This window comes from Saprolegnia diclina (assembly GCF_000281045.1).
Source record: "Saprolegnia diclina VS20 unplaced genomic scaffold supercont1.5, whole genome shotgun sequence".
NCBI classification, from domain to species: Eukaryota; Oomycota; class Saprolegniomycetes; order Saprolegniales; family Saprolegniaceae; genus Saprolegnia; species Saprolegnia diclina.
The window spans coordinates 1,162,680-1,186,245 of record NW_008246072.1 but is presented as its reverse complement, the minus strand read 5'-3'; the positions used below and the strand labels follow the sequence as shown (position 1 = coordinate 1,186,245).

The window sequence follows — 23,566 nt, the reverse complement described above, 5'->3', positions numbered from 1 at the left end:
AATGAAGAAGAAGGAGATTGCTAGTCTCTACGTATGCGAAGTCTTTGTGTAATTATGAAGATAACGCGAAACACGTTCATATATCGTTCATATATAATAGCTCTCACTGGTGGTTCCTCTTCTGGTTTGCGCTCACCACTAGCTAGTACATTTCTTTGAATGTTCGACGAGGGGCGAGGAGGGACAGTTGAAGATCCAAGTGTCCCGATGTGTTCTAGAAGGGTCCGATAGCCCGATACTATGATTCAATGAGATGCTAGGGTTTATTTCGAGTTGTTCACACTGCTTGTGGCCTGAGCTGGCTTCACAATTCGAGACAGAGTTTCGGCATGACACTCTGTTTTACGAGAACACAGTGTATTTTGGAAACAGTGTATTATACACTGGCAAAAGGCAACAAGGTACACTGTACCTGCAGCCGAGCCGCTGTTTTGTTTGAACAGCGGAACATGAAGCCGCCAAGCACTGTACTGTGCACCTGACGCAGGCCATTGACCACACACTGGTGCGAAGACTCGGGCTATTACCGCACGCCTACTGGCAGCAGGTTGTTGCATGAGTCCAATATATACGTGGCACTACTCGTTGTTTAGCCGCACGCGCCAGAGACTCGGCAACGTGTCAAAGGCGTTCAATATATTCGAGTAAAAGGAGGCAAATAGTCATGGCTAGCACGTTGTTGGCAGTGCAGAAGGGGGGAGTAAGCAGGGTGGACGTGTCGCTAGGAGGCACGGGTGTGCAGCCGCGTGCAAAGGAGCGTATTCAGTCACTCCAACGTTTGTTTCAAGGATGCGACGCGAGCATCTCAACTGAGTGTCTCGGTGCTCAGAGCTGGTGCTGTGTTGCGGGATGGTGACTTCATCGGTCGTTTCCATCCAATTTCTGAAGTCTCCATACACTGTATTTGTCATCTGACAACGTGTCTTTGGCGCTGGGTGCCGTCGCTGCCGAGCATGCGTTTGTGCTAACGCGGCTACGTAGCGCACACATGTCATCTAGTCTACAGGGCCAGCCTTGCACCAGGGTCTTTCGATAGGTACTAGCACGCACGGGCAGCTGCTCTTTGTCATGTGACGTTTCTGGCAATGCACTGCATTTCCTTCATACAGTGTATGTACACTGCTGCCAATTGCAAACGCAGGCAGCTGCAAGCCCATCTTTGCGTCGAATGAAATAACTCGTCCACTCGTCCTTCTCGCTAAAATTGGAGGTGCAAATTAGGATCGTTTTAGTCCTTGGGCGCGGCGATATGCAATAAGCGAGGAGAGTGCTAGGAAGTGAAATCCCGAGGTGCTAGCGTCCAGAGATACGTAGCAGGAGGTTGAAAGGTCAATAACTCCGGGAGAGATGATTGTGAATTCACTGTCACAGCGGTTGCTGGCGACTGCCCTGCCACTTTTCGTTCCGGGCTAGCTATCTTCGGCCACCACTTTCAGCGTTGCCACGTCATATGGGTAGAACGGCTGTTTGGCCCTGTGTTTTTCACGCTCTTTACCACGCTGTGAATTTCTCGTCCAATACAATCTACAAGTGCGAGTATTAAAACACACGCAGATTTCCCACCAAACGACCCTAAGCCTGCGCTAAGACACGGTGAACTAGCGGCGCGATGATCCTTCAGGCAAAGCTTTCGGCAATCCAAGTCCACTGGATGAGGCAGAAAGAGCAAGGTTTCGACCGATGGCTTGTCGTCTGCGCTCATTCAAAGTTCTGTTGTCGATGGTGGTGTAGGTCGACTGATAGGCCTGGTGATGCGCCAGCGCATATCGCGTTCGCGGTTCGAAGAAGGTGCTCGTGAGTCGTCTGCCATCTCTGGCTGATCGAGACGCTCATGGTTGCTGCCCACCGACGCGTGGGCGTCACCATTTCGAACCCGAACTTTATTTTTTAAACTGGCAGATAAGAGTATGCTTGACGCGTTCAGCGTCTGCACAGTAGCTCGGCATCGTGGACAAGCTCGCTGCTCGCTACTGCACTAGAAGTCCTTGGCTCTGCCTCCAACTCGCAGGAAGATGTCGGAATAAAATAGGGATGTTAAATAAATTGTAGCGTGTCTATCGGGACGCAATGATATCGTGGACGTAGTTGGACGTGCGCATGGACTGCGTCAAGAGGGCTTCCATCGTCTCGACGAGCGACCCGTCCGTCTCGATCTTGGCCGGCGCCGTCTTGCGCCGCGGCCGGAGGCTGTTTTCGCTGTCCGAGAGCCGCGTCGTCTTGCACGTGTTTTGCACAAAGCCGCTCGCGAGCGCGGCCAGCGCCGTGAGCTCGGACTGGAGCTTGGCGGGCACGGGCGTCGGAAGCACGTCGCGCCCGAAGAGCTCCATCGTGCCAATGATGTGGCGGCCCAAAAGCATCGGGATGCTCAGGACGCCGCGCGCGTGCAGCTCGGTGGCCACGGGGTGCGCACGGAAGCGTAGGTCGAGCGCTGAGTCGGCCACAACGAGAGCGTCGCCCGAGACGACGACGTACGACGCTAAGGCTTCGAGACGAGGCACGCGCTGCATGACCATGCCGGACGACGCGATCGGGATCGCATGGGTGCCGTCGACGAGGTAGATGGCGGCCATGGTGGCGTCCGTGGCCGCCATCGCCTTCTCGAGGAGGATCACGAACGTCGTGTCTTGCTGCAGCGCGGCCAAGTGCTCGGGCACGCGGAGCGTCTCGACGACCGCGATGCGGGCCGACTCGTCCGCGGGCTGCGGCGCCTTGGGGTACGGATGCACCCAGTCAAAGTCGAGCGTGTCCGTGTCGATGGTCGGGCCGCGCGGCGTCGGCGCGCGCAGTTGCAGGCCCCCCGAACTAAGAAAGGCCACGACGTCGTGAGGCTGCTCGGGCGCAGGCGCCTTGAGGAGGCTCGGGTTGGCGCAACGGAGGCACGTTCGGCGCTCGGCGCGGGGCACGTCCTTGACGCCGACGAGGGCGCGCGAGCAGTTGCGGCAGACGACGTCGAGGCAGCACGGACACGTGTACCGCGTCCGCTGGAAGAGCGTAAAGGTCTGCATGCAGAGCCCGCAGGCCGGCGACGACGACGACGACATCGTAATGGTGAGGCAAGTTGGCGAATGCAATCCTGTGAAAATGCAGTTTTTTCGAACCAAGAGCCGGAGACGATCCCCATGGCACCTCGAACAACGTGCGATACCACGCCCAGCAGATGGCGCGCGGCTGGATCTGCGAGCAAACTTCGCAGATATCGGCTTGGGTTCTGAATGCACAGGCACTCTCTGGCATACAGCGGCCGCAGGAAGCAGTATGTAGCAACATGCAGTGTATTGGACTCCCTCGGCCCGCGCCTGCACGACCGCGCCTACAATACGCAGGCAGCTGGCCGCCACAACCGAGGAGGCGCCTGCGCGTTGCCATGCAACCTGCCACGCGCACGTCAGGCGCATGTGAAGGTGTACTACAAGTAGACAGGAAGATGGGACGATGGAGCTCAGGTTGGAGCTGGCGCCATGTTCGATCGATCGACCTTACGTCAAGCGCTTTGGCGCGTAGCATCTGCAGACGAAGCGATGAGTGTGCCTGGGACACGTGGCACGCACGCGGCGCGGCAACGCGCGGCAAGGTCACGCACCCAGGGGAAGCACCAAGTGCAAAATGTATGCCAACAAGACACTGTAATAGGGCAAGACACTGTACTGGCTCCATCGACGCACCCAACGCGGTCGAAGGTTCCGGCAACGCGCGTGCGTGAGCAGCGCTGCTGGCACTCGCGTTAACGACGCTCGTGCCGCTCGCGCGGTGTAGCTGCGCGTCGGCGGCTGCTGCTTTTGCGGCGCGTCGAAAGCAACGTGCTGCAGACCACATGGCCGCCGGTATGCAGCAAGGACGCGCTGATGCTATTTGGGGTGCTAACGTTGACGCGAATCGTTGCCCGCAGATGTGGTTCTAGAAGCATCTTATATCTCCGAACGCTGTCGTCGTGGCGCACGTGGCTGCTGCTTGAGGTTTCTTCGAGGCGCGGTGAGGTTTCGCCGTCGTTCGTTGGCGCAAAAGCGATCACTGGTTGCGCTGCACAGGCCGACGACAACACCAGAGCGCGCAACAAATCGTAACGAGGTTGGAACTGGCGCTGCTACGATATCCAGTGCACCATCGGCTGTAGTCGGCGCCAAAAATCCAAAATATATGTCTCCCACAACGGACGACCACGTGGCTGACGTGCTTCGGGGTCCTTCTTCTTGCTGGCTTGGCTGGCGCTGTGTCTCGTCGCGGCGGTGCTCCACAAACGCTTGATGATACCTCAGCTTGATCGTCAGCTAGGCCTTTTTGCATCCTCGTGCCTCCAGGGCTCGTTGTCACAGGGAGCGAGCGAGGTCAACCGCAACGCAGCTTTCACCACTGTGACTCTGAAGCGTTCCTGAGTCGTTGACTGTGTCGGCTTCATACAGCGACTTTCTCGAGGCGACCAGCGGAGGAGCAACGATTTGGCGCCTTCTCGCCTACCGGGCCAAGCCGCCTCCATCCTGAACGCCACGCCCACGTGGACGTCATCGGTGCGTTGATCGTCTTCAACTGTGTTTGATTCGAGAGCGCACGAGCACAACAGAGTCCAAGGCGGTCGTTGCACTTTGCCGAAAGACGTGGCAGAAGCTCTTGGTCGATCAGATCGCTTTGGAACCAAGCATATGAGATACCCTCCTCTTCCTACCCTCCTCGGCGCATCAATCAAGCGTCGAATGCTCGGACCCGGGCGACGCGTGCGGCTCGTTTAATGTCGTGCTATGCGCAGCGTTTGCTGTCATGGCGCAACTCGCGTTGGCGCCTGGACTCCACCCCATAGCAAGCTTCGAGCCCAGATCGCACACGCCCAATCAGATCTTCATGACATCACACTGCTCGCACTGCGGCATGACCGAGACGCCAGCGCTGCGCCCATTCTCAATGCGTAGCCTCGTCCTACGTTCGCACGCTACCTCGCCGGCTGCTACCTGCTCGCACCACCGTGTACTCACTACGCTATCACATCCACGTCGATGCATGCAGCTGCCGTCGCCAAGCGCCTTCTCGCCGCTCGCGTCTCACGCGCGCTCTTCTGCCCAACTCGTCCGCTACCTGCTCGCGTGGGCTTCTACCTGCTTGCATCGTTGCTACCTGCATCGTTGTACCTGCTCGCATCGCTTGGCCTTGCGCGCATCGACAGCATCGTGTCGCCAGCACCGGAACAAGGCCATTGGTCGAGCGGATCCGGATAATAGAGTCCGTATCCGGAAGTACCGGCCCGCCGTTGGGACCGTATACAAAGTCTCATATAAACTTTGGGTGGCGTCAAGCACTGGACGCGGAGGCCGGGATTTTGAGGCCAATCGCTTGCGCGTAAAGTTGAGCGAGCGGATTTCACTTCCAAACACTTAGAAGGAAAAGAACAACATGGGCAAGCGTACGAAGAAGGTTGGCATCTGCGGTAAGTACGGCGTGCGCTACGGTTCGTCGCTCCGCAAGGTCGTCAAGAAGATCGAAGTCTCGCAGCACGCCAAGTACAACTGCGTCTTCTGCGGCAAGGACAACGTCAAGCGCGCCTGCACGGGCATCTGGAAGTGCAAGTCGTGCCACAAGGTCGTCGCCGGCGGCGCCTACCTCCTCAACACGCCGTCGGCCGCGACGGTCCGCTCGACGCTGGCCCGCCTCCGCAAGGCCCGCGAAGCCAACATTGAGTAAGCGCGACCTCTCAGTTGACAACTACCTCCTACCAGTCCGTGCGCCCACCAGCCAACGCTCTAAGTAGAGCGCCATGCTGCGAAGGCACGCGTGCCGGCTTTTAAGTGTAACGAGAACCCAACCCATATCTCGACGGCGCTCATGCGCCTTGGTCCTGGCGAGCACCTGCCATGGCGCAGCATGGTGGGCATCCCCGTAACGCGTGACGAGCAACGCACACTTGGTGGAGTCCATGATCAACATAGCGCTAGCCTAGTCGCACCACGACATGGAGGCATTCGCCAAGTCATGTAGCTCGCAGAGAAACCTGATGCGCGCATGGCTGGCCAGAGGTGGCTCCAACGCAACAGTCACAGGACGCATCATCGCAGCTCGCGCATCATCCAACCGAGCTGTAATGACCAGGTGTTTCCGCATGTGCTCTCACAGCGTCGCTACATGCAGCTTCCGAAGTACGTCGCCAACCCACAACGTCAACCTGGTGTGGCCGACGTCGCTGGCGAGCGGCAGGCCAACTCTCGCCCTGCGTGTACTCACGTGGCGCACCGCGCTCGTTCGACCGGGTGGCAGGCCTCGCGTCCATTTTACCGTAAACTCTCTATTGCTACAACTCCTAAATGCTATAACTCCTACATTGTCTATCTGTGTACTTAGGCGGCGACGTCGTCTTCGAGCGACTCAATCGCAAAGCGGAGCATGTACACCCAGTGCTTCATCTCGGCCTCAGACGCAACGCCAAAGGTGAACGTCCTCGGCGGCTGCACCTCGGTGGCACTCGACGGGCTCGTCGAGTTGCGCGACCACTCGCGCACGTCGATGTGGAAGCTTGCGTACTTGCCGCCGTCGCCTTCCGAAACGCGGGCGCCCGCGAGCTCGATGGTCGTGTACCGGCCGCTCAGATTCGGCTCGCTCTGGAGGAGGAGGCGGTTCGTGTGCAGCAGCGCCATGCGCTTCTTCCACTCGGTTGCGCCAAGGTGCAGTGCGCGGAGCCGACTCGACGTCTTCTTGACTTGGACGAGGCCAGCGTGCAGCCGCATGTTGCTGCCGCGACCGTCGAGGACGACGGTGGCCTCGGACTGCGACCGCGAGTGCGCCTGGACCTTCTCAAAGTACTGGTGCCGCACGAGCTTGTGCTGCGCTTCGCGGTACTCGACGAGCTTGAGGTGAAGCTTGTCGAGCTGCGGACTCAGGAGCAGACTCCGGAGCACGTCGGCCATGAAGCCGTGGCAGAATTCGTACTTGGCGGTCTGCGACCGGTTGGACGACGGCGAGAGGCCGCCGATGAAGACGTCAACGGGCCGCAACATCGCAAGCCGCTCGAGCTCGTCGACGTCGCGCACAAAGCCGTCGTCCTTGATCGGGTAGATCGCACGCAGCGTCCGCAAGTCAAAGTCTTGGCCGATAATGCTTGCCGTCTAATAGCCGCATCCCATGAGCAATGCATGAGAAGCGAGTCGCCTTCGTACCTTGAGGAGGAGGCACTGCGGCACCGTGAGCTGGTCCAGAAGGGTCGTCAACACAGCCTTGATGGTACGCGGTGGCGTGAGCGCCAGCCGGTACTTGAGCGGCAGCGTCGTTGCATTCTCCTTGGCCGACGACGACGAAAATACTTTGGAGAGCATGAGCTTGCGCGGCTTCTTGTCGGTGCTGCCACCGACGTTGGACGCACTGACGCTGCGCTCCATGCTAGGCCGGCGCGTGCGCGTGAGCGCGTAGCAGCTCCGGCAGTGGCGCACGTGCTGGTCGGTGTTGCTTCCTTGCAGCTTCCTACGCATAGAGGTGTGAGTTTGTCAAGAAGAAGGAGCGAGTCGACGTACTTGTAGCATGCCTTCGGTGTACACCGCGCGCAAAACACAAAGCCGCAGTGCTTGCAGCGGAACTTGTCCTTGTGGGCGCCGAGGGCGTCGTGGCACTCGAAGCACCGGTCCGCGTCCTTCTTCTCACCCCACGCCACCTGCGCGATCGGCGAGCACGACGCGTCGTTGGCCTGGATCTGCAGCGACTTGTGCGCTTGCATCTCCTTGAGGATCTCGTGCAAAAACAGCGGGTTGCCCTGCGCACGTCCGACGAGCAGCGTCGCGAGCTCCGGATCGAGCGTCTGAATCGACAAGATGTGCTTGGCCAGCGCCTCAGTCTGCGCCGGCGACATGCGCTCGAGGACGCACGTTGTCGTTGACGGCAGAGCTTTGAGCGCCCTAATACAGATGCGACGATGTCATTTCCCATTGCATTGAAGCCAAGGTCGTACCGGAGCTGCTGACGAAAGGCGCCGCTGGCCGTGCGCTGCGTCACCGCGAGGCTTGGTGGCCGAGAGATCGCGACGACCACGCAGTTGGTAAAGTACTTGGCCAGCGCGATCGACAGGATCCACGACCGTTCATCCATGTACATGGCATTGTCCAAGCAGAGCACGAGGCCCTGTCGTCGCGAGATCGCATGCAGCGCCGTGAGGAGGAGGAAGCCGGCCATGTCGAGCGCCACCGGCTCCCACGCGCTCTCTTCGTCTTCGTCTTCGTACAAGGTCATAGTCGGGCTCTCGGGCGTCGAGACATCGCTCGTAAAGAGCTTGGAGAAGAAGCTCGGCAAGTCCACTTGTCTACTCTTAGCCGCATCGCCATTGTTGTCGTTCTCGTCGTCGTCGCTGTTGTTGTTGCTGCTGCTCTCGACCGGCACGGGAAACGCCACGTCCAGCACTGCGTTGAGCTCGTGCAGATGCCGCAGAAGCGTCCGGTTCGGCGCCATGCCCTCAGCGACAACATTGGCCACAAAGGTCTGCAGGTCCGTCTCGGGCGGGAGGCACTTGGCGAGGATGTCGGCGAAGATCGCGTACGGCTTCTCGGCCAGAAACGGCGACGCGGACGCAAAGACAACGACGACGTTGGCTTCGGGCGGGAGCAGCGCGAGCGTCGACCGCACGAGTCGCGACTTGCCGAGGCCAATGTCGCCCTCGAGCAAAAGCGCGCCGGCGACTGCTATCGTGCTGAGCTGGCCAATCTTGGCGAGGAGCTGCGCTTGGATCGCGGTCGCGGACGGACTCTCGGGGATCGACGGCCGAATGTCGTCTGCGAGCCGGCTTAGCCGCCGCTGCGCGTGCTGGAGCTGGCACTTGTACATGTCTTGCATCACGTGGAGCGGCGTGACGGCCGCGGAGGCGTGCACGGGCCGCCGCGCCGCCACGATGTGGGACATGAGCGACATGCGCATGTACGGGCGGTGGATCGGTATCCGGTCGTGCTTGCCCTTGACAAAGATCTCGGGCGCCTTCTCGAAGTGCAAGACGTCTTCGGCGCACGCCCGCGTCTTGTCGTCCGTGATGACGCTCGAGTCGCCGTGCTCGAGCTTGACCTTTTGCATGAGGCGCGCCGCTAGATTCACAATGTCGCCAAGCACCGTGTACTCACGCCGACTCCCGTGGTGGCCGGCGAGCCCGCAAAACGCCGTGCCCGACGTAATCCCGACCGAGGCTAGCGACGCAAATAGTATCAAGATTTAGTATCAAGTACCAACTCAAAATACCTTTGAGGCCGAGGGGCGCCAAGGCCGCGCGGATCGCCAAGGCAGCGAGAATGCCCCGCACAGCGTCGTTCTCGTGGCTCACGGGCGGGAGGCCAAAGACGGCAATGACGGTGCTAGTCATTTGAATGTTAATTTTGACGTTGAGATTGAGATCATTGAAAGCAATGGCGAGCGTACCTGCCCTTGTCGTCGACGAGAAACTTGTTGACTGTGCCTTCGTAGCTAAAGATGCAGCGCTGGACGGCCGCGAACGCAGTGTGCAGCGCGTGCACGCTCGCCGTGTCGTGCATCTGCGACAAGTCGGCTTCCCTACACGCGAGTTGAGCGATACAGAATATGACCATCCACTGGAAGCGAGCGTACTGGAAGCCGAGGTTGATAAAGAGCACCGTCACCTCGCGCAGCTCGGACGCCCACGTCTCTTCGTCGGCGACTATGTAGGGCCAGACGGCGCGGGAGACGTACTGGCGCATGTGCAGCTGCAGCTGGAGATCGTCGCGCGCGATGGACGTGCGCCGGCTGCACACTTTGACGGGATGTTCGACCTTGAGCACCTTGCAAAAGCCGTCGGGCAGGTCGCGGCCCGTAAAATTGGGGGCGACCATGGCCCAGCACTCAGGCGACACGATGACGTCGCCAGCGAGCGCGTGGTGCTCGGCGGTGAAGGCTTGCACGAGCGCGGGGCCGACGCCGACGTACTCCATGCGCGGCGTTGCGCCGTCCGACTCGCCGCCGAGGTGCACGACAGTGGCGCGGCCGACGCCAATGCCAATCTTGATACTGAGCTCGACGTCGGGCGCGAGCTTGGCTTGATGCAGCTTCTCCTGGATGCCGAGCGCGCACTGGATGCAGCGCCGCACGAGGCTCTCGATCGTGTCTTCCTTGTTTTCAGGCCATAGCACAATGAGCGCATCGCCGGCAAACTTGAAGACGTCGCCGCCTACAGGTGCACCATCTGAGCGATGCCATGCGTGGCATGTTGCATGTACCTGCGCCAGTGATGAAGCGCACGAGCTGCTGAAAGTACGCGTTGAGGTGCTTGCTCAGCGACTCGGCGCCGACGGGGCCGCCCCGCACGGCGAGCGACTCGGTCATGGCCGTGAAGCCAGCAACGTCGGCGAACATGGACACGACCTTGAGCGAGTGCGTCGCCGGGACGGGCAGCCTCTCGTCGCGCGTCTCGAGGTACCTGCGCACGATGGCCGGGAGGTACGCGGCCACGCGGTTGTTGAGGCTCATGGCGCAAATTCGACTCTAATTTTACCCGGCGTTACCGCGCCGATTACCCCATTTTAATGCAACAAAATTAAATAAAGCCCGATCCCGAGATCTTGGAGGTCAGCGGCCAGTGGGACGCTGCTGACGCCACCCTGGCTCCGAGAGGATACTACTGAGCTCCATGTCGCTGCACTACACAGCTGCCACAGCGAGCTGCTTGAACCAGAACGACGGCGCTGATAGCGAAGCGGATGCAGAGAGCTCTATCGTTCGGCCTAGCATCCGCACGCGCCACGTTCGTTCGCCGTAGCTACCAAGCTCGATGCTACTCGTGCTGGAGCTATGCGCCACGGGAGCTGTCGGTTGCAGAAGCTACCGGAGCGACTGGAGCTGCTGGCTGCATGATACCGAGCGACGTGCGAGGTCATCGTGAGCAGGCCAAGGGCAGCAGGACAGGATGCGAGCAGGCCGAGGGCAGCAGGACAGGATGCGAGCTTGGTCCTCGCAAGAAGACACGCTGGAGGTCGCCAGTGCTGTGGGCGGCGCTCTCGTCGGTTCAGGCGCCGCCAAAAAAAGGCCATCCATTGCGATCGGCCTGGATCGTAACACGCCGGATGTTGCTGTTATAACATCATGCAACCGAACGGCTTCGTCTGGTTCGCGAACGCGTTCGATGCTATGCAAGCAAACCGGATATTCTAACACTTTGGGCATCATGAGCTCGTGCTGTGACGATGGCGACCACCAGCACCACAAGCCTGGCCACGTTGAAGGCTACGACATCGAGGGCGACGACCCGACGCTCTCGGCGTGCTGCCTCAAGGACAAGCAGGAGCAGGCCCACGTCGCGCGCGTCATGACCGTCCTCCGCCGCGAGGACGTGACCATGCAGCGACTCGAGCAGCGCCACCTGTCACTGGACAATGCCCTCCCGCGGGCCGCGCCCGCCGTCGCCTTGACGTCGATCGATGACGACGATCTCGATAGCGACGATGACGAGTACGCATACTTGATGGATGACGAAAGCATCGTCGGTGGCTTGGAGCACCAGCGCCGTGCGGCGCTGCTCGCCAAGGCGGCTCTGCGCGAGCAAGGACTCGGCATCGTCTGGGGTGACGTCGAGTTCAAGGCATACGTGCAGAACGTGCTAGCACGCGACACGCAGGCGCTGGTCACGGCAAAGCACTTGCGACCGATCGTCGTCGGCCGTTCCGACGCTGCGACGCAGCCGCTCATGGCCGCGGCGCTTCTCCAGGGCGCCGAGCGGTTCCTTGGCACGTGCTTTTTTGGCATCTCGGCCAACGCGGACGACGCACTTCGCCGACTCTGCCCTCGGATCGCCACCGGTCCGATGCTCGTCGCGCTCTCCAGCAGCGGCGAGTACATTGCCCACCGGTCGCTCGCCATCTTTGACGAAGACGACTGGTATCTTGTTGCAACCGACTTCAACAACGATCACGCAACTGACTAGGGATCGCACGCTGCTGCCATGGCTCGAAAAGTGCAACGTTCTGCGCACCGACTTTGTTGCTTTGACGACCGCCAAACCCAAGCAGCCAACCACATCGACCAACGCGAACGACGAGACCGACGACGACGGGCCGACGGGCTACGACTGCGGCCACGATGGCTGCCGACTCAAATTTGGCTACTACCACGAACACGTCGGCGCCTCCAAGGAGACCAAGCAAGCGATGGCAGCGTGGCGTCAGTAATACAAGGGTGTCGCCATGTGCCAGCTTGACGTGCGTACCGCAGACGCGTGAGTAACAGCCCTCCACTTCAAGCCACTTGCCTATTCCACTGGCTCCACAACTTGGCACTTTGCAAAGCAAAGCGGAACTCTCGACAGGCGATCGACGTGCCAGAGGCGTGGGGCCGTCGATACGACGAGAGACCTACAGGAAGAGTGGTACGGCGTCCTACTTTAAGCATACTGTGCACGGAACGGCTGCAGCGCCGAGCAGGAGGAGCGGTGATTGCTTATCATCTAGCCATCCGTCACAGCCGGGTGTGCTGCGACTGCTGCTTGATCCAGCTTACTATATCGCTGCCTGCAGAGACAAAAGAAGCTACGGTGAGCGGAACAACACCGAAGGCCACAACGTCCGACGATCCCACCTGCGCGATCACCTGCATGTCGAAAGGACTCGCGTCATGGGTGCGAGACTCATGGCGACTTGGTACTCATCGATGGGTGCTTGCTACTAGTACTTTAGTTAGTCGAAGCGTTGGATAATGGGAAGGCGCGCGGCGTCGGTTTTCCCGCGCTGCAACTTCAACGTCCCGCAACATGGATCCCCGCGTTTTGATTGGTTTTTCAGATACGTTTTTGGACCAATCACGAACGCGTCTGCCACCCAACGCAATCCTCAGGCAGTTTTCAATTCGCCAACCAAGTCCGATGGTCTTCACCTTGCACGTGGGCCGCGTCATGCCCCCGGCGCTGCTTACGTCCGCTGTCGTCGGAGGTCTCGCGCTCAAGCGCCGCAGCTCGCTCGAGCCGGTGGCCAAACCGCCGCCTGTCCTCGCCACGCCAGTGAATCGTGGGCGCGTCTGGAAGGGGGCGCGGTAGTCGACTCAATACAGTATTTAGATTCGCCTTTTACGATGTCTTCTTCTTCTTGTTCATGAGGCGCTTCTGGGCCGCTTGGAAAGCGGCTTCCGACGGCTCGTCGTCGAGCGCCTTCTTCTTCTTCGACGTCTTGCTTGACGTCGTGGGCTCCGCGTCCGCGTACTTGGCGAGGAGCGATGCAAATCCTTGCTGCCTACTTAGCTTGCGTGAGGAAGGCTGATGGTTATATGAGGAGGCTTCGTGTGGCGTACCGTTTGGCGAGCGCCCCGCCCGCTTGGTTGCCTCGGATTTTCGCAAGAAGCTCTTCGGCGGCCTTGGCTTCGGCCGCGACCTTCTTGCTCTTGCTTCTCGTCTTTATGGTCTTCTTGGTGAACGCTGGGTACAGAGGCACCTAGAAGCGCTGTGGGATGGCATGTAAATGGTATGTCAAACCTCGTTGGCATCGATGGCCTCCTGGATGATCTTGGAGAAGCGGTCCATGTCGTCGTCGCTCGAGAGCATGACGACGTCCATAATGCTTGTCCATTTGCCCTTGTACTTTTCGTAGGCTAATGCATCGTCGTCATGATGGCACCCAGCAAGCACACGAGGAGGACGATGGACACAGACCGTTCAAGACATCCCGCGCCTCTTCGTCGGACCCGCGGTACTCTTGCTCAAAGCTTTGAATGTCCTTGGTTGTGACCTTGGGGAAGAGGTTGCGCCAGTAGTCCACCCTGTTCGCGATGAGCCCCGGCGACAGAAGCGCACGTTGTACCAGTCGCGGAACGAGGAGGTTTCCGTGGCCTCGGTCTCGAGCTCGCCCGTCTCGTCGTACACGGCGCGCAGCTCGGGGCTGCTAAGCGCCGCATGGATCGTGCAGAGGAGCTGGAACTTGGTCGTCGCCTCGTCGTCGTCGGGGTTCTTGTCGGGGTGCTACATAGCGACGTTGGATGCTGGCCTATCCTGTGTAGCACGTACGTATTTGAGCGCCTTCTTGCGGTACGCCGTCTTGAGCTGCGCGGTCGTCGCCGAGGCCTCGACGCCCAGGATTGCGTAGAGGTCCCGCTGGCCAAAGCTGGCCTCGACCGCGTCCATCGTGCTGCTTGCCATGCTCAGTCGTGTGGCAACCGTGGTTCCCCAAGTGGTTTCCCAATCTTCGAACTTCGAGGTGGAAGAAAACTGTGTTTTTGCACTGTTTTATACAGCGGTTAGAGGCTGTTGCATCAACCTCAACTTGGTCAATGAAGAAAGCGGCCGAACGAACGACGCTTGTCGCAGCGACGGCGTCGCACCAAGCACACGCGTGGCGCAGGTGCGAGTAGCCCAACGCCGTCGAGCGAGTTCCTCTGTCGCGCCCAAGGAGGCGAATACTCGGTACAAACTTACATTTTACAATAGATAGCGCGATATCTTAGAGGACGGAGCCCGAGTCGACGTCTTCTCGGCAGAGCGGACACGACTTCTTCGCGACGAGCCACGAGACAACGCAGTCGCGGTGGTACAGATGCGAGCACGAGAGCTGGACGATGGCCTCGCCCTCGGTCTCGTCAAACGTCGAGAGGCAGATCGAGCACGCTTCGTCGGCGTCGACGCCGTGCGGCTTGTCGAGCGTGTGGTTGAGCATACGCTGCATGGCGCGCAGGTCCAGCATGTCGCTGGGTACGCCGAGGAACGTTTGGAGGAGCGAATGGAAGGCGTGGAAGGTCGGCGAGAGCGGCTCGTCGAGCTTGAGCTTTTGATATGCGTAGTAGAAGCACTCGGCGTGAATAGCCATGAGCTTTCGCAGAAAGGTCTCGAGGACGCGGATGCGCTCCTTGATGATATAGACGCTGTCGCCATTGTAGACGCGGCGCGGAAACGGCATCTTCATGATGCTGCGCAGCATCGGCGTGAGCGGGTCGGCCTTCATCTTGAGCTCGCAGTGGACCCAGAGCGCGTCGAGCTGCTTCCGGAAGGCGTGGTACTCGGAGTAGCGCTTCTTGACGAGCCACCATCGGCGTGTGATGGGGCAGTAGGCGGTCATCGTGTAGAGCGTGTACATCATGGCATCTTCGACGACCTGGGTCGCGCACGGGTGCACCTGCGCTGACTCGAGGAAGGCGGCTTGGTCGTCCGAGAGGCCTTGCGGCACCGCCTCGTCCTTGCGCGATACGGCCCGGTGGAGGTGAATGAGCTGGTGCGCGAGGCAGCGCTGGACCGCGGCCGTGATGGCAGGCATGGCAAATCAGAAAATGACCAAAAACAGAAAACAAAGATATTTGCATTGCACGACCGGATACGGACCAAATTAAATTCCCAGAACCAGTACATGAAACCACTTGGTGCGGACAGCCTTTTGCACCAATCACATCACGTTCCGTGTCGTTGTCGACACGCATTGGCTACTTCAACTACGATTTCAGCCAATCCAAAAGGCTGATACCACCCACCTCGAAATTCGAAGCATCGCCATCGGACCAGACCCTTGTTCTGACAACCATGCTGCTTCTTTTGCACCAGCCTTGGCTTCGATCGCGACGCTGCGTCTTGCCCGCGGCCCTCTCCCCTTCGAAGCGACCTTCCACTGCTTGCCTTATATTGCCTAAGCTTCGATCTTATTTGCGCCCTCGCAAAGGCCGTGCAGTGTTCATCGCCTGAGCGCGCTTGCTGCGAGAGTGGAGCGATGATGGCGCGGTGGCGGCCGATCACGCGGGAGCTACTTGGGCGCAACTGATTCCGCGACGCTCAGATGGACGCCATGTACTATCTGAGCGAATTACGCGCGCCCAGCTGCCCCTGCGTTTCTTCAACGAGTTTGTTCTCGGTGGCATCTCGCAAGCAGACTTAGTAAAGTGCATCGTCGACGGTTGACGCATTATGCGATAAGGACGCCTGCGCTGGCGCCGGTGCGACAGACTGGACAGGTCGGCTTGCGGAGCAGCCAGTCAATGGCGCACGACGCATGGAACGCATGCTGGCATGGCGATAGCCGAAGCCATTGGCGACGGCGCCCGGCGAGGCAAATGGCACAGGCGGTCTCGTCGGTGCGCGCGAGCTGCGGCCCATGGAGCAGCTTGTGCAGGCGCAGCTCGAGAAAGCCATGGAGCAGGCGCAGGAGCTCCACGAACAGCGGCGACTTGGCTGCATGGACATGTCGCTGCAAGAGTGCGAGGTAGTGATGACGAAAGCGAAGCAGTTGCCCGACAAAGGACTTGAAGAGTCGCATGCGTTCACGAACGATCGACCGCGTGTCGCGGAAGTACCGCTTCGCCGGGAACGGGCCGTCGACGATCGGACTCAGCGCGGCCGCCCACGGCGCGCCAAACGCGCGGCGCTGGAGGTCGGCGAGCGCGTCGCGCAGTGCGAAGAAGTCCGAGTACCGCCGCTGGATGATGCGCCACTCGCGACTGACGAGGCAAGAGACGCTGATGTGGTAGAGCGTGTAGGTCGCGAGGCTCTTGCGGGTCTCGCGGGTCGCCGAGATGCGCACGCGGTAGGTCGCGGCGACGTCGGGCAGGCCCGTCGCCGGTGGCGACCGTTTGCCCCACAGTTGCATCGACCTCGTCGCGCAGTGCCAACTGCTGCGAAAACGCCTACGAAACGGGAGCCGCTGTATTCACATTGCACCAACGTCGGACAGATACAGTGGATGGATGCCAGTATGCGTTCGCAGCCGGATGATGATGATGCTTTCCCAGATCGAGATGATCGCCACGCTAGGATGATGATGGTGGGTGCAGGTGGTATGGACGCGCAACGATGCCAAGAAGCAGCCACCGCTCGTGCTGCTCTGGCTTAGCTCTCTGGCTTGACCAGATTTGGTCGTCGATCTGGTGCGATGACCTTTCCCGTTGCTGTGCTACATCTGCAATCGCTTGGCTACCTGCCCTGTGCGTGCGCGTCGCCACGTGCATCTCGTCGTTCTTCCGTGTGCCATTCTTGACGCCAACGGAGAAGCGAGAGAAGCAGGAGCTGTCGTCGAACCACCGAGAAGCCTGCAGCTCCTTTCGAATGCTACGTTTCAGTGGCCAGAACTCATGGCGATCGCACGGAAGGTGGCCAGCGCATGCTTCTACGTGTCCGTGCGTCTTGGCAGAGAGCTAGCACCGTGGCCAAGACACAGGCGGAGACTGTGTTCGGTGCGTGGAAGCGCCGACATCAAAGGCTCGCCGCTTGGCCTGCAGATGGACCTGCCATTGCCATTGTCGGCTGCTGCTGTTGCTACCGCAGCCACCTCTCGCTGCTGCTCTGTTGTCGTTTGTCATGGACGAGGTTGTGAGGGATTGTGCCAGAGCAGCAGGTGGGGCGAACTTAACGAGAATCGCACTTTGTAACATACAAAACGCCAGACTCATGGAAGGCGCACTTTAGTGGGACGCATTACTTGGATTCGTTCGAGGTATTCAGCGCGATGGAAGCAAGCTCGATGGGCCACGACCGGGGCAGCGTCGACGAGCTGTCGATGGACGTCGCCCGCGAAGGCTCGCAGCCCATGCACTACATGAAGCCGAGCATGGGTGGCCGGCCCAAGCCATGCGAGAAGCCGCCCAAGCAGCAAATGTCGATCGACGCGTACATCTACGACCGGCGCGTGCATGGGCCCCGGACCGCGATGCGCAACTCGTACCACGCCGGGAGGCTGGCGCTCGTTTCGACCCTCTCCTGCGCGCTGGGCATCGCCGCCCTCGCCGCGCTGCTCTCGCAGAGCTACATCATCAACCACTGGATCCCAGACAAGACAGGGACGACGGTCAGCGAGACGTGCAACGTGATCCTGCCCGTGCTCTCGTCCATCTCGGTGCTCAACCTGACGCTCGGCTTCCCGGGCATGGGCTTCCACATTGCGACGCTCTACTCGTACTTGCACCCAACGTCCAAGGTGGTGCTGCGCAGCAAGTACCTCTACTGGTGCGAGTCGCTCTTTCTCCTCCATGTCATTGGCGCCATCGGCTTTGCCGTCCTCCTCTTGTACTGGGGCATCCAGAACCGGTTCCAGATCACATGCATGACGAGCACGTGGGGCATGTCGGTCTGGCTTGGCAACGGCGTCCTCATGCTCGTGACGCTCGTGCAGTGGGTACGTGCCTCATCCTCATCGTCGCACATCTCATTCTCCGATCTAGGTCATCTTCGATCGCTTTCGGACGCACCAAAAGCTGCAGCTCGGGTCGCCCAACGAGCTCGAGCACGTCGGCAACTGGAAGTTTCGTCGCTGGCTCGCGAGCCTCATGGGCGCCAAGGCCAAGAAGAACAACGAGCTCCGCGCCGAGCTGTACGCAGCCGCCAAGCGCGGCAACCCCAACGAAGTGCACACGCTCCTCGAACAAGCGCGGCGCAGCTGTGCCACCGACGTCCGATCCTCCGCTGCGTCGTCTTGCTCGTACCAATCAGATCTCGTAGATGGAGCGCAACACGTTTCTGTGGAAGCTGTACGCGACGCCACGTATTGTGCTCGGTCTCTTCTCAACCCGCACCAAGAACCCACTGCACGTCGCCTGCGAGAAGGGCAACGTCGAGATCGTGCGCATCCTCCTCGACGCTGGCTTGCAGCCGGTAGCTCCATGCTCGACGAGGGACACATGCTCACGGCGGAGGCATAGGATTTTCTCGACAAGCTCGGTGGCGTCGACATGGGCATCGGGTCCATCTACCAGTGGCTCTGGGGCCGGCACAATAAGAGCAAGAGCGTCCTCGTGAGCGCGCTCCACGTTGCAGTCTCGCACGGCAACATGGCGTGCATCGACATCCTCCATGCGAGCGGTGCCAACATGGACATTCTTGCCAAAGCCGATATTTGGTCGTCGGTACGCTGATTTTCATTCATTTTGGGCTCGTTTTCACAAAATTTATGATTTTCGTGGTAGGAACTCGCCGTCCCGCCACTCTTTCACGCCGACTCGCGCGACTGCATGGAAGCGCTCCTTCAGTACGGCGCCAACCACCTCATGGTGCCGTCGTTTGGCTCGGCCATGTCGATCACGGTCCTCCAGCACAACCTGTTTCTCGTACCCTACCCCTACCGATCCCTTGGTTCTCATATGTAGACATAGGACCGCGGCGCCCTCGTCAGTCTCCTGGAAGAGTACGGCTGTGACGCGGCGCTCACTCCGCTGCATGCGGTCGCCGCGGCCGGTGACGTCGCATCGGTGCAGTACTACCTCAAGCGGGGGGTCTCACCAGACGCGCTCGGCGAGTACCACGTTGGCTTTCACCATCGAACACCACTGCACTGGGCCGCCATCATGGGCCGCACCCGCGTTGTGCAGTGCCTCCTCGAGCACGGCGCCGCGATCGACGTCAAGGACCGCAGCGGCCGCACCCCGTTGCACTGGGCCACACGGTACGCACGTTAGACACATATAAGTGCAGAGATGACACACGAGACGTAGCAACAGCCACGCAGGCGTCGTCGACGCGCTTCTAAGCGCGGGTGCCGACCCACACGCACCGGATATGGTGTACTTGACGCCGCTCTGCCTCGCGGCGCAGGCCGGCCTCTTGGACCGCGACACGATTGCGGCGTTCTTGGCGTACAGCGCCAACGAGGCGGCGGCCGACGTGCTCTCCAAGACCGAGTGCGGCGAGACTCCGCTACACTTTGCCCTGATGCGGGGGCACCAAGAGACAGCGCTCGCTCTCGTGGCGTCGGGCGCGGATATCTACGCGCTCAACTCGGACCGGCGCCGCGCGATCGACTGCTGCTCGTCGGCGCAATTGCAGTACGAAGTCAAGAAAGCGTCCGGGTATGCTCGATGGTGGCGACGACGACATATACCGATGGGGACGTAGGTCTGTGGACGTGTACCTCTCGTACGAGACGCCGTACCTGCCCTTTGCCGAGAAGATTCGAGATGCGATCGAGACGCACTGCATTTCGGTGCACTTGCGCGCGATCGACGACAAGGCCGACTTCACAAAGATCATGGACACGGTCAGTGTCGTCATGTGTCTTCTCTCCAAGGGATACAACCAAAGCAACCGCTGCATGCAAGAGCTCGCCTTTGCCAAGCAGCTCGACGTGCCCGGTACCATCGTGTACCATGGGATTTGTACCAAGTAAACTCCTTGCGTAGTCGTCGCCGTCAACTGCGACTGCCCAACGCTCTCGGAAGAGCTGCAAGTGTACCTCTACACGCGCCAGATCATTCCGTTCCAGCCGTGCATCCTCGAGGCCGAGCTCCACGATGGCTATGTGCACTTTGACGTCGACGAAGACCTTTTCGCCGAGCGGCTTCGATCGCTCCTCGACGGTCTCCGCGACGAAGTCGAATTGCACCGGCTCGGCGGCGGCCACCAGCAGCAGCACAAGGCGCGCGACATGCAGGGGCTCTTCCGGCTCACGTCGTTTACAGAGCTGGGGACGGCGTCGCCCGCGACCAAACCCTCGTCCAAATTGCGCCTCTCCAACTCGTCCATTTTATCGAAAGCGTCGTCGGTGCACTACACGCTCACGAGCTCCAACTCGTCGCGCAAGAACATTGGCCCGGGGCACACGATCTTCATTTCGCACGGCGACTGCCACGACGCCTTTGTCACGACCGTGCGTCATCGCTCCTCCTCTGTGTTCTTATTGTCGTGTGTAGCTCAAAACGCGGCTGCGGGACATGGGCGCCAGTGTCCTCGTCGACTCGGGCACCAAAGTGTCCAACATGAAGGAGCGCATCATCGCAGCCAAGGACGCGATCTTGCAGTGCCAGCTCTTCCTCGTCGTGCTCTCGGTCGAGAGTGTCAAGACGCAGCTCGTAAGCGATCAGCTCGCCTTTGCCGAAGACAAGGGCAAGCGCATCGTACCGATTTGCTACCACGACAACATCCCCGACCCCGATGGTCGACCAAGATCTGAGTGCTGTATACGACTCAGTTGTGTGTGTAGGCAAACTCGAGTTGTTCGAGAAGGACCGCGTGCTGGTGTTCGACGACGACCTCGGGTTCGAGCACGGCATGGACAGCTTGCACGAGATTCTCACTGACGTCCTCGAGACGGAAGAGAGCGACGAGGCGGACGAGGCCATGGACCGCGTCGACCAAGACGTCTAACACTCGCGAATAAGTTGGTGTATTACGAGGTGCGTCCGGCCATGAGGCCGAGCCGCTTTTGCATCTTGTCGCCGTCGCCGTACGCTCGTCGCAGCAGCGTCTCGAGCCGGATGCGCTCAATGCCGTGGAAGAAACCCCGAAAGCTCTCTTTGGTCTTGAGGTGGTGGAGGTTGGCCTTGTCCTTGCCTTGTAAGAGGACCACGAGACTCGCGTCGTCCAGGCTCTCGTACGTCGCGGCCTCGACAAGGAGCACATCGGCGGTTGGCGCGTCGGCTGGCCGCGCACCGGACACTGCGTCGGACTTGAGCGGCAATGCCTTGGTTGGTGACTTGGCCGGTGTCGGTGTCGGAGTTGCTACTGTTTTGGCTGGAGTCGTGACCGGTGTGACAACCGTTGATGGGACATCGAGAAACTTTGGCCCGGCGCTCGGACGGCGCTTGGGGGTTTTGCAGCGCTCTGTGACGGGTACGACAGCGACAGGCCCGTCCTCGGCGTGCAAGAGGCGGTTGGTCCACTCGTCGATCGCGTTGAGGCTGTCACCCACGTTGAAGTGCTGGAGCTTCCGCGCCGTGCGAAGCGGCAGGTGTCCGAGGTCCTCGTCGTCGTCATTCTCGTCCTTCTCGCTGTCACTGTCGCTCTGACTCGCGTCGAATATGTGCTTCTTGAACGACGGAATCGCTTGCGGCTCGATCCGTGGCGAGAGTGCTTGCAGCTCCAGCGTCCACTCCCTACGCATAGCATGAGCTCTATCCCAAGATGGTTATAGGTCCTACTCGTGCAGACCCGTGAATGTTGGCGGCGAGTCGTCCGGCGTTTGGTCGTCGAGCACGAGGATCTCGACCGCGTGGGGCTTGCTCACCGACTTGATGGGGCTGGATCGGCTGTGGCGGCGCGGCGCCGACTCGCCAAAGGCCTCTCGGACCGGCGTCCGACCGCCTGACGTGTGCGGCCGCGACGATGTCTTCTTGGCACTGCTGCGCTTGGACGGCGTCTCGGGCCGGCCGACCTGCGCCACCGACGTCTCGAGCTTCCACGCTTTGAGCTCGTGCAAGATCGAGTCGCGCGACTTAGAGCTGAGGCGCGACGTCAAGTCGAGCTCGCACGCGCGGTCGAGCGTCGCCGTGATGGACTCGCGCTGCAGCGGTGTGCTTGGTCGCGGCGGGAAGCTGCTCGCGGGCGTCGGCGGTCGCTGCGGGTCGTCCATGGCCGACGCATTGTTGTGGTAGTGCTCGTGGCTACGGCGTCGGAGTGCGCTCGTCACGTTGCCGGCAAACACAACGTCCGTGCCATGCGTGAGGTCGCTCGAGTGCTGGTCCTTGGCCGCGTCCTACGCACACCGTAGCTTCCTCGCTCTCTCATGGGAGCCATGTACGAGAAGCATGTCGAACGTCGACTTGGCGGCGCTTGGCGGCCGTGACGGCGACTCGGGCACGAGCTTCGTGCCGCCCTAAAGCTCATAAGTCGAGATTATGCGGGGATCGAACCCACGGCCGAGTGGTCGAAGCGAAGGGCGAGGTCGATAGTCGCCGACGTCACCTAGTGTCTAGTCAGGTGGAATGACCGAAGGATGGCTATTGCTACGGGCGTGCGGTCGGCAGCGGTGATGGGCTTGTCGTCGAGGGCCGTCAGGTGCGGAATGTAGCTGATGACGATCGCGCGGTACTGCGGAATGCTCGCCACCGGGTTCTCGACGAGCTTGAGCGCCGTGAGCTGGGGACATAACCCTGTGAAAAGCATGAGCCGCGCGCAGGATCGAAGCGGGTACCAAGCTGCTCGATCTGTACAATGTCCATAACGGCGTTGCCTTGCAGGTCTAAGCACATCGGTTGAGCGACGACTTGGGCGGCCACGTCGCCTACCCACGACCGACAGCTCGTCGTGCATGCTCAGCGGACTGATGTCGCTGATGCAGTTGCCGTTGAGGTACAGCTCGCGAAGGCCCGTGAGCGCGCCGATGCCATCGAGGTCGGTCACGCCGCAGCGCTCGAGCCAGAGCACCTGGAGGCTGTGCAGCGACGTGCCAAGGTCGCGGAAGCTATGCAGCTTGCTCTCGTGCAAGCGCAGCTGCAGTAGCGACGGCAAGAGCTCGCCGAGCGCCTCGACCGACTGTTTGCCCGTGTCAATGGAGAGCTGGAGAAACGTGACTTTGGTCAAGTCCGACTTGCCACTCAGTTGCCGCTACATACCGCTTCTTAGCCTTCTCGGTGGTACAAGGAACGTACGAGCTTATCGTGCGTAAGGTCGCCGAACGGGTTGTCCTCTTCGATCGAGCCGAGCGCGTCGGCGTACCGACTGAGCTTGACAGGACTTGCTGGCACGGGGTTGCACGCCTTTGGCATCGGCCGGATCATGAGCTTGGCCTTGGTGCGCAGCGGCGACGGCGCGGCCTCTTCGAGCTCTTCGCGGGCGTCGGAGGCGAGCAGCGTCGGCCCGTCCATGCCACGGAGCCAAGTATTTCGGGACTACTTTGTAATTTTAGCCCGGTCGTTGCAACCGCCGGCAAGCGGAAAGGCCAGACAACACCGAGAGCTTCGGTCGTCGGCAAGCGATAGTCTCGTAGCCAGCAGAGGTATTGGGCATCACTTGGCTGTAGTT

At 60.3% G+C, this 23,566-nt stretch overlaps 9 protein-coding genes across 9 annotated transcripts; 3 read left to right on the top strand and 6 right to left on the bottom strand.

Annotated features, from left to right (window-relative positions):
• Window positions 1–2,013: 2,013 nt before the first annotated feature.
• On the bottom strand, window positions 2,014–3,128 carry SDRG_02458 (hypothetical protein). Its single transcript, XM_008608047.1, has one exon. It carries the CDS (start codon window positions 3,039–3,041, stop codon window positions 2,055–2,057), a length of 987 nt encoding a protein of 328 aa, XP_008606269.1. The 5' UTR covers window positions 3,042–3,128; the 3' UTR covers window positions 2,014–2,054.
• A 2,134-nt stretch (window positions 3,129–5,262) lies between these two features.
• On the top strand, window positions 5,263–5,791 carry SDRG_02457 (60S ribosomal protein L43). The gene has a single exon (XM_008608046.1). The coding sequence runs from the start codon at window positions 5,377–5,379 to the stop codon at window positions 5,662–5,664; it is 288 nt and encodes a 95-aa protein (XP_008606268.1). The 5' UTR covers window positions 5,263–5,376; the 3' UTR covers window positions 5,665–5,791.
• Window positions 5,792–6,204: 413 nt separating this feature from the next.
• On the bottom strand, window positions 6,205–10,428 carry SDRG_02456 (hypothetical protein). Its single transcript, XM_008608045.1, has 8 exons — window positions 10,170–10,428; window positions 9,544–10,120; window positions 9,358–9,489; window positions 9,181–9,293; window positions 7,913–9,128; window positions 7,482–7,859; window positions 7,131–7,431; window positions 6,205–7,079 (listed from the first exon to the last, which is right to left on the bottom strand). The coding sequence occupies exons 1-8, from the start codon at window positions 10,417–10,419 to the stop codon at window positions 6,315–6,317; spliced, it is 3,732 nt and encodes a 1,243-aa protein (XP_008606267.1). The 5' UTR covers window positions 10,420–10,428; the 3' UTR covers window positions 6,205–6,314.
• A 670-nt stretch (window positions 10,429–11,098) lies between these two features.
• SDRG_02455 (hypothetical protein) lies at window positions 11,099–12,213 on the top strand. The gene is made up of 2 exons (XM_008608044.1): window positions 11,099–11,823; window positions 11,870–12,213. Exons 1-2 carry the CDS (start codon window positions 11,114–11,116, stop codon window positions 12,111–12,113), a joined length of 954 nt encoding a protein of 317 aa, XP_008606266.1. The 5' UTR covers window positions 11,099–11,113; the 3' UTR covers window positions 12,114–12,213.
• A 790-nt stretch (window positions 12,214–13,003) lies between these two features.
• Window positions 13,004–14,065, bottom strand: SDRG_02454 (hypothetical protein; the record flags this gene model as incomplete). The annotated part of the gene is made up of 6 exons (XM_008608043.1): window positions 13,004–13,166; window positions 13,225–13,364; window positions 13,406–13,521; window positions 13,583–13,689; window positions 13,731–13,888; window positions 13,934–14,065. 6 exons carry the CDS (start codon window positions 14,063–14,065, stop codon window positions 13,004–13,006), a joined length of 816 nt encoding a protein of 271 aa, XP_008606265.1.
• A 301-nt stretch (window positions 14,066–14,366) lies between these two features.
• On the bottom strand, window positions 14,367–15,173 carry SDRG_02453 (hypothetical protein; the record flags this gene model as incomplete). The annotated part of the gene is made up of 1 exon (XM_008608042.1): window positions 14,367–15,173. The coding sequence occupies one exon, from the start codon at window positions 15,171–15,173 to the stop codon at window positions 14,367–14,369; it is 807 nt and encodes a 268-aa protein (XP_008606264.1).
• A 500-nt stretch (window positions 15,174–15,673) lies between these two features.
• Window positions 15,674–16,665, bottom strand: SDRG_02452 (hypothetical protein). Its single transcript, XM_008608041.1, has one exon. It carries the CDS (start codon window positions 16,488–16,490, stop codon window positions 15,810–15,812), a length of 681 nt encoding a protein of 226 aa, XP_008606263.1. The 5' UTR covers window positions 16,491–16,665; the 3' UTR covers window positions 15,674–15,809.
• Window positions 16,666–17,345: 680 nt separating this feature from the next.
• Window positions 17,346–20,971, top strand: SDRG_02451 (hypothetical protein; the record flags this gene model as incomplete). The annotated part of the gene is made up of 11 exons (XM_008608040.1): window positions 17,346–18,011; window positions 18,058–18,285; window positions 18,335–18,487; window positions 18,535–18,738; window positions 18,799–18,939; window positions 18,985–19,274; window positions 19,324–19,677; window positions 19,724–19,959; window positions 20,008–20,474; window positions 20,518–20,761; window positions 20,808–20,971. 11 exons carry the CDS (start codon window positions 17,346–17,348, stop codon window positions 20,969–20,971), a joined length of 3,147 nt encoding a protein of 1,048 aa, XP_008606262.1.
• Window positions 20,972–20,973: 2 nt separating this feature from the next.
• On the bottom strand, window positions 20,974–23,434 carry SDRG_02450 (hypothetical protein). The gene is made up of 8 exons (XM_008608039.1): window positions 23,194–23,434; window positions 22,831–23,149; window positions 22,737–22,784; window positions 22,553–22,695; window positions 22,460–22,507; window positions 22,344–22,418; window positions 21,745–22,298; window positions 20,974–21,699 (listed from the first exon to the last, which is right to left on the bottom strand). The coding sequence occupies exons 1-8, from the start codon at window positions 23,407–23,409 to the stop codon at window positions 20,994–20,996; spliced, it is 2,109 nt and encodes a 702-aa protein (XP_008606261.1). The 5' UTR covers window positions 23,410–23,434; the 3' UTR covers window positions 20,974–20,993.
• Window positions 23,435–23,566: the final 132 nt, after the last annotated feature.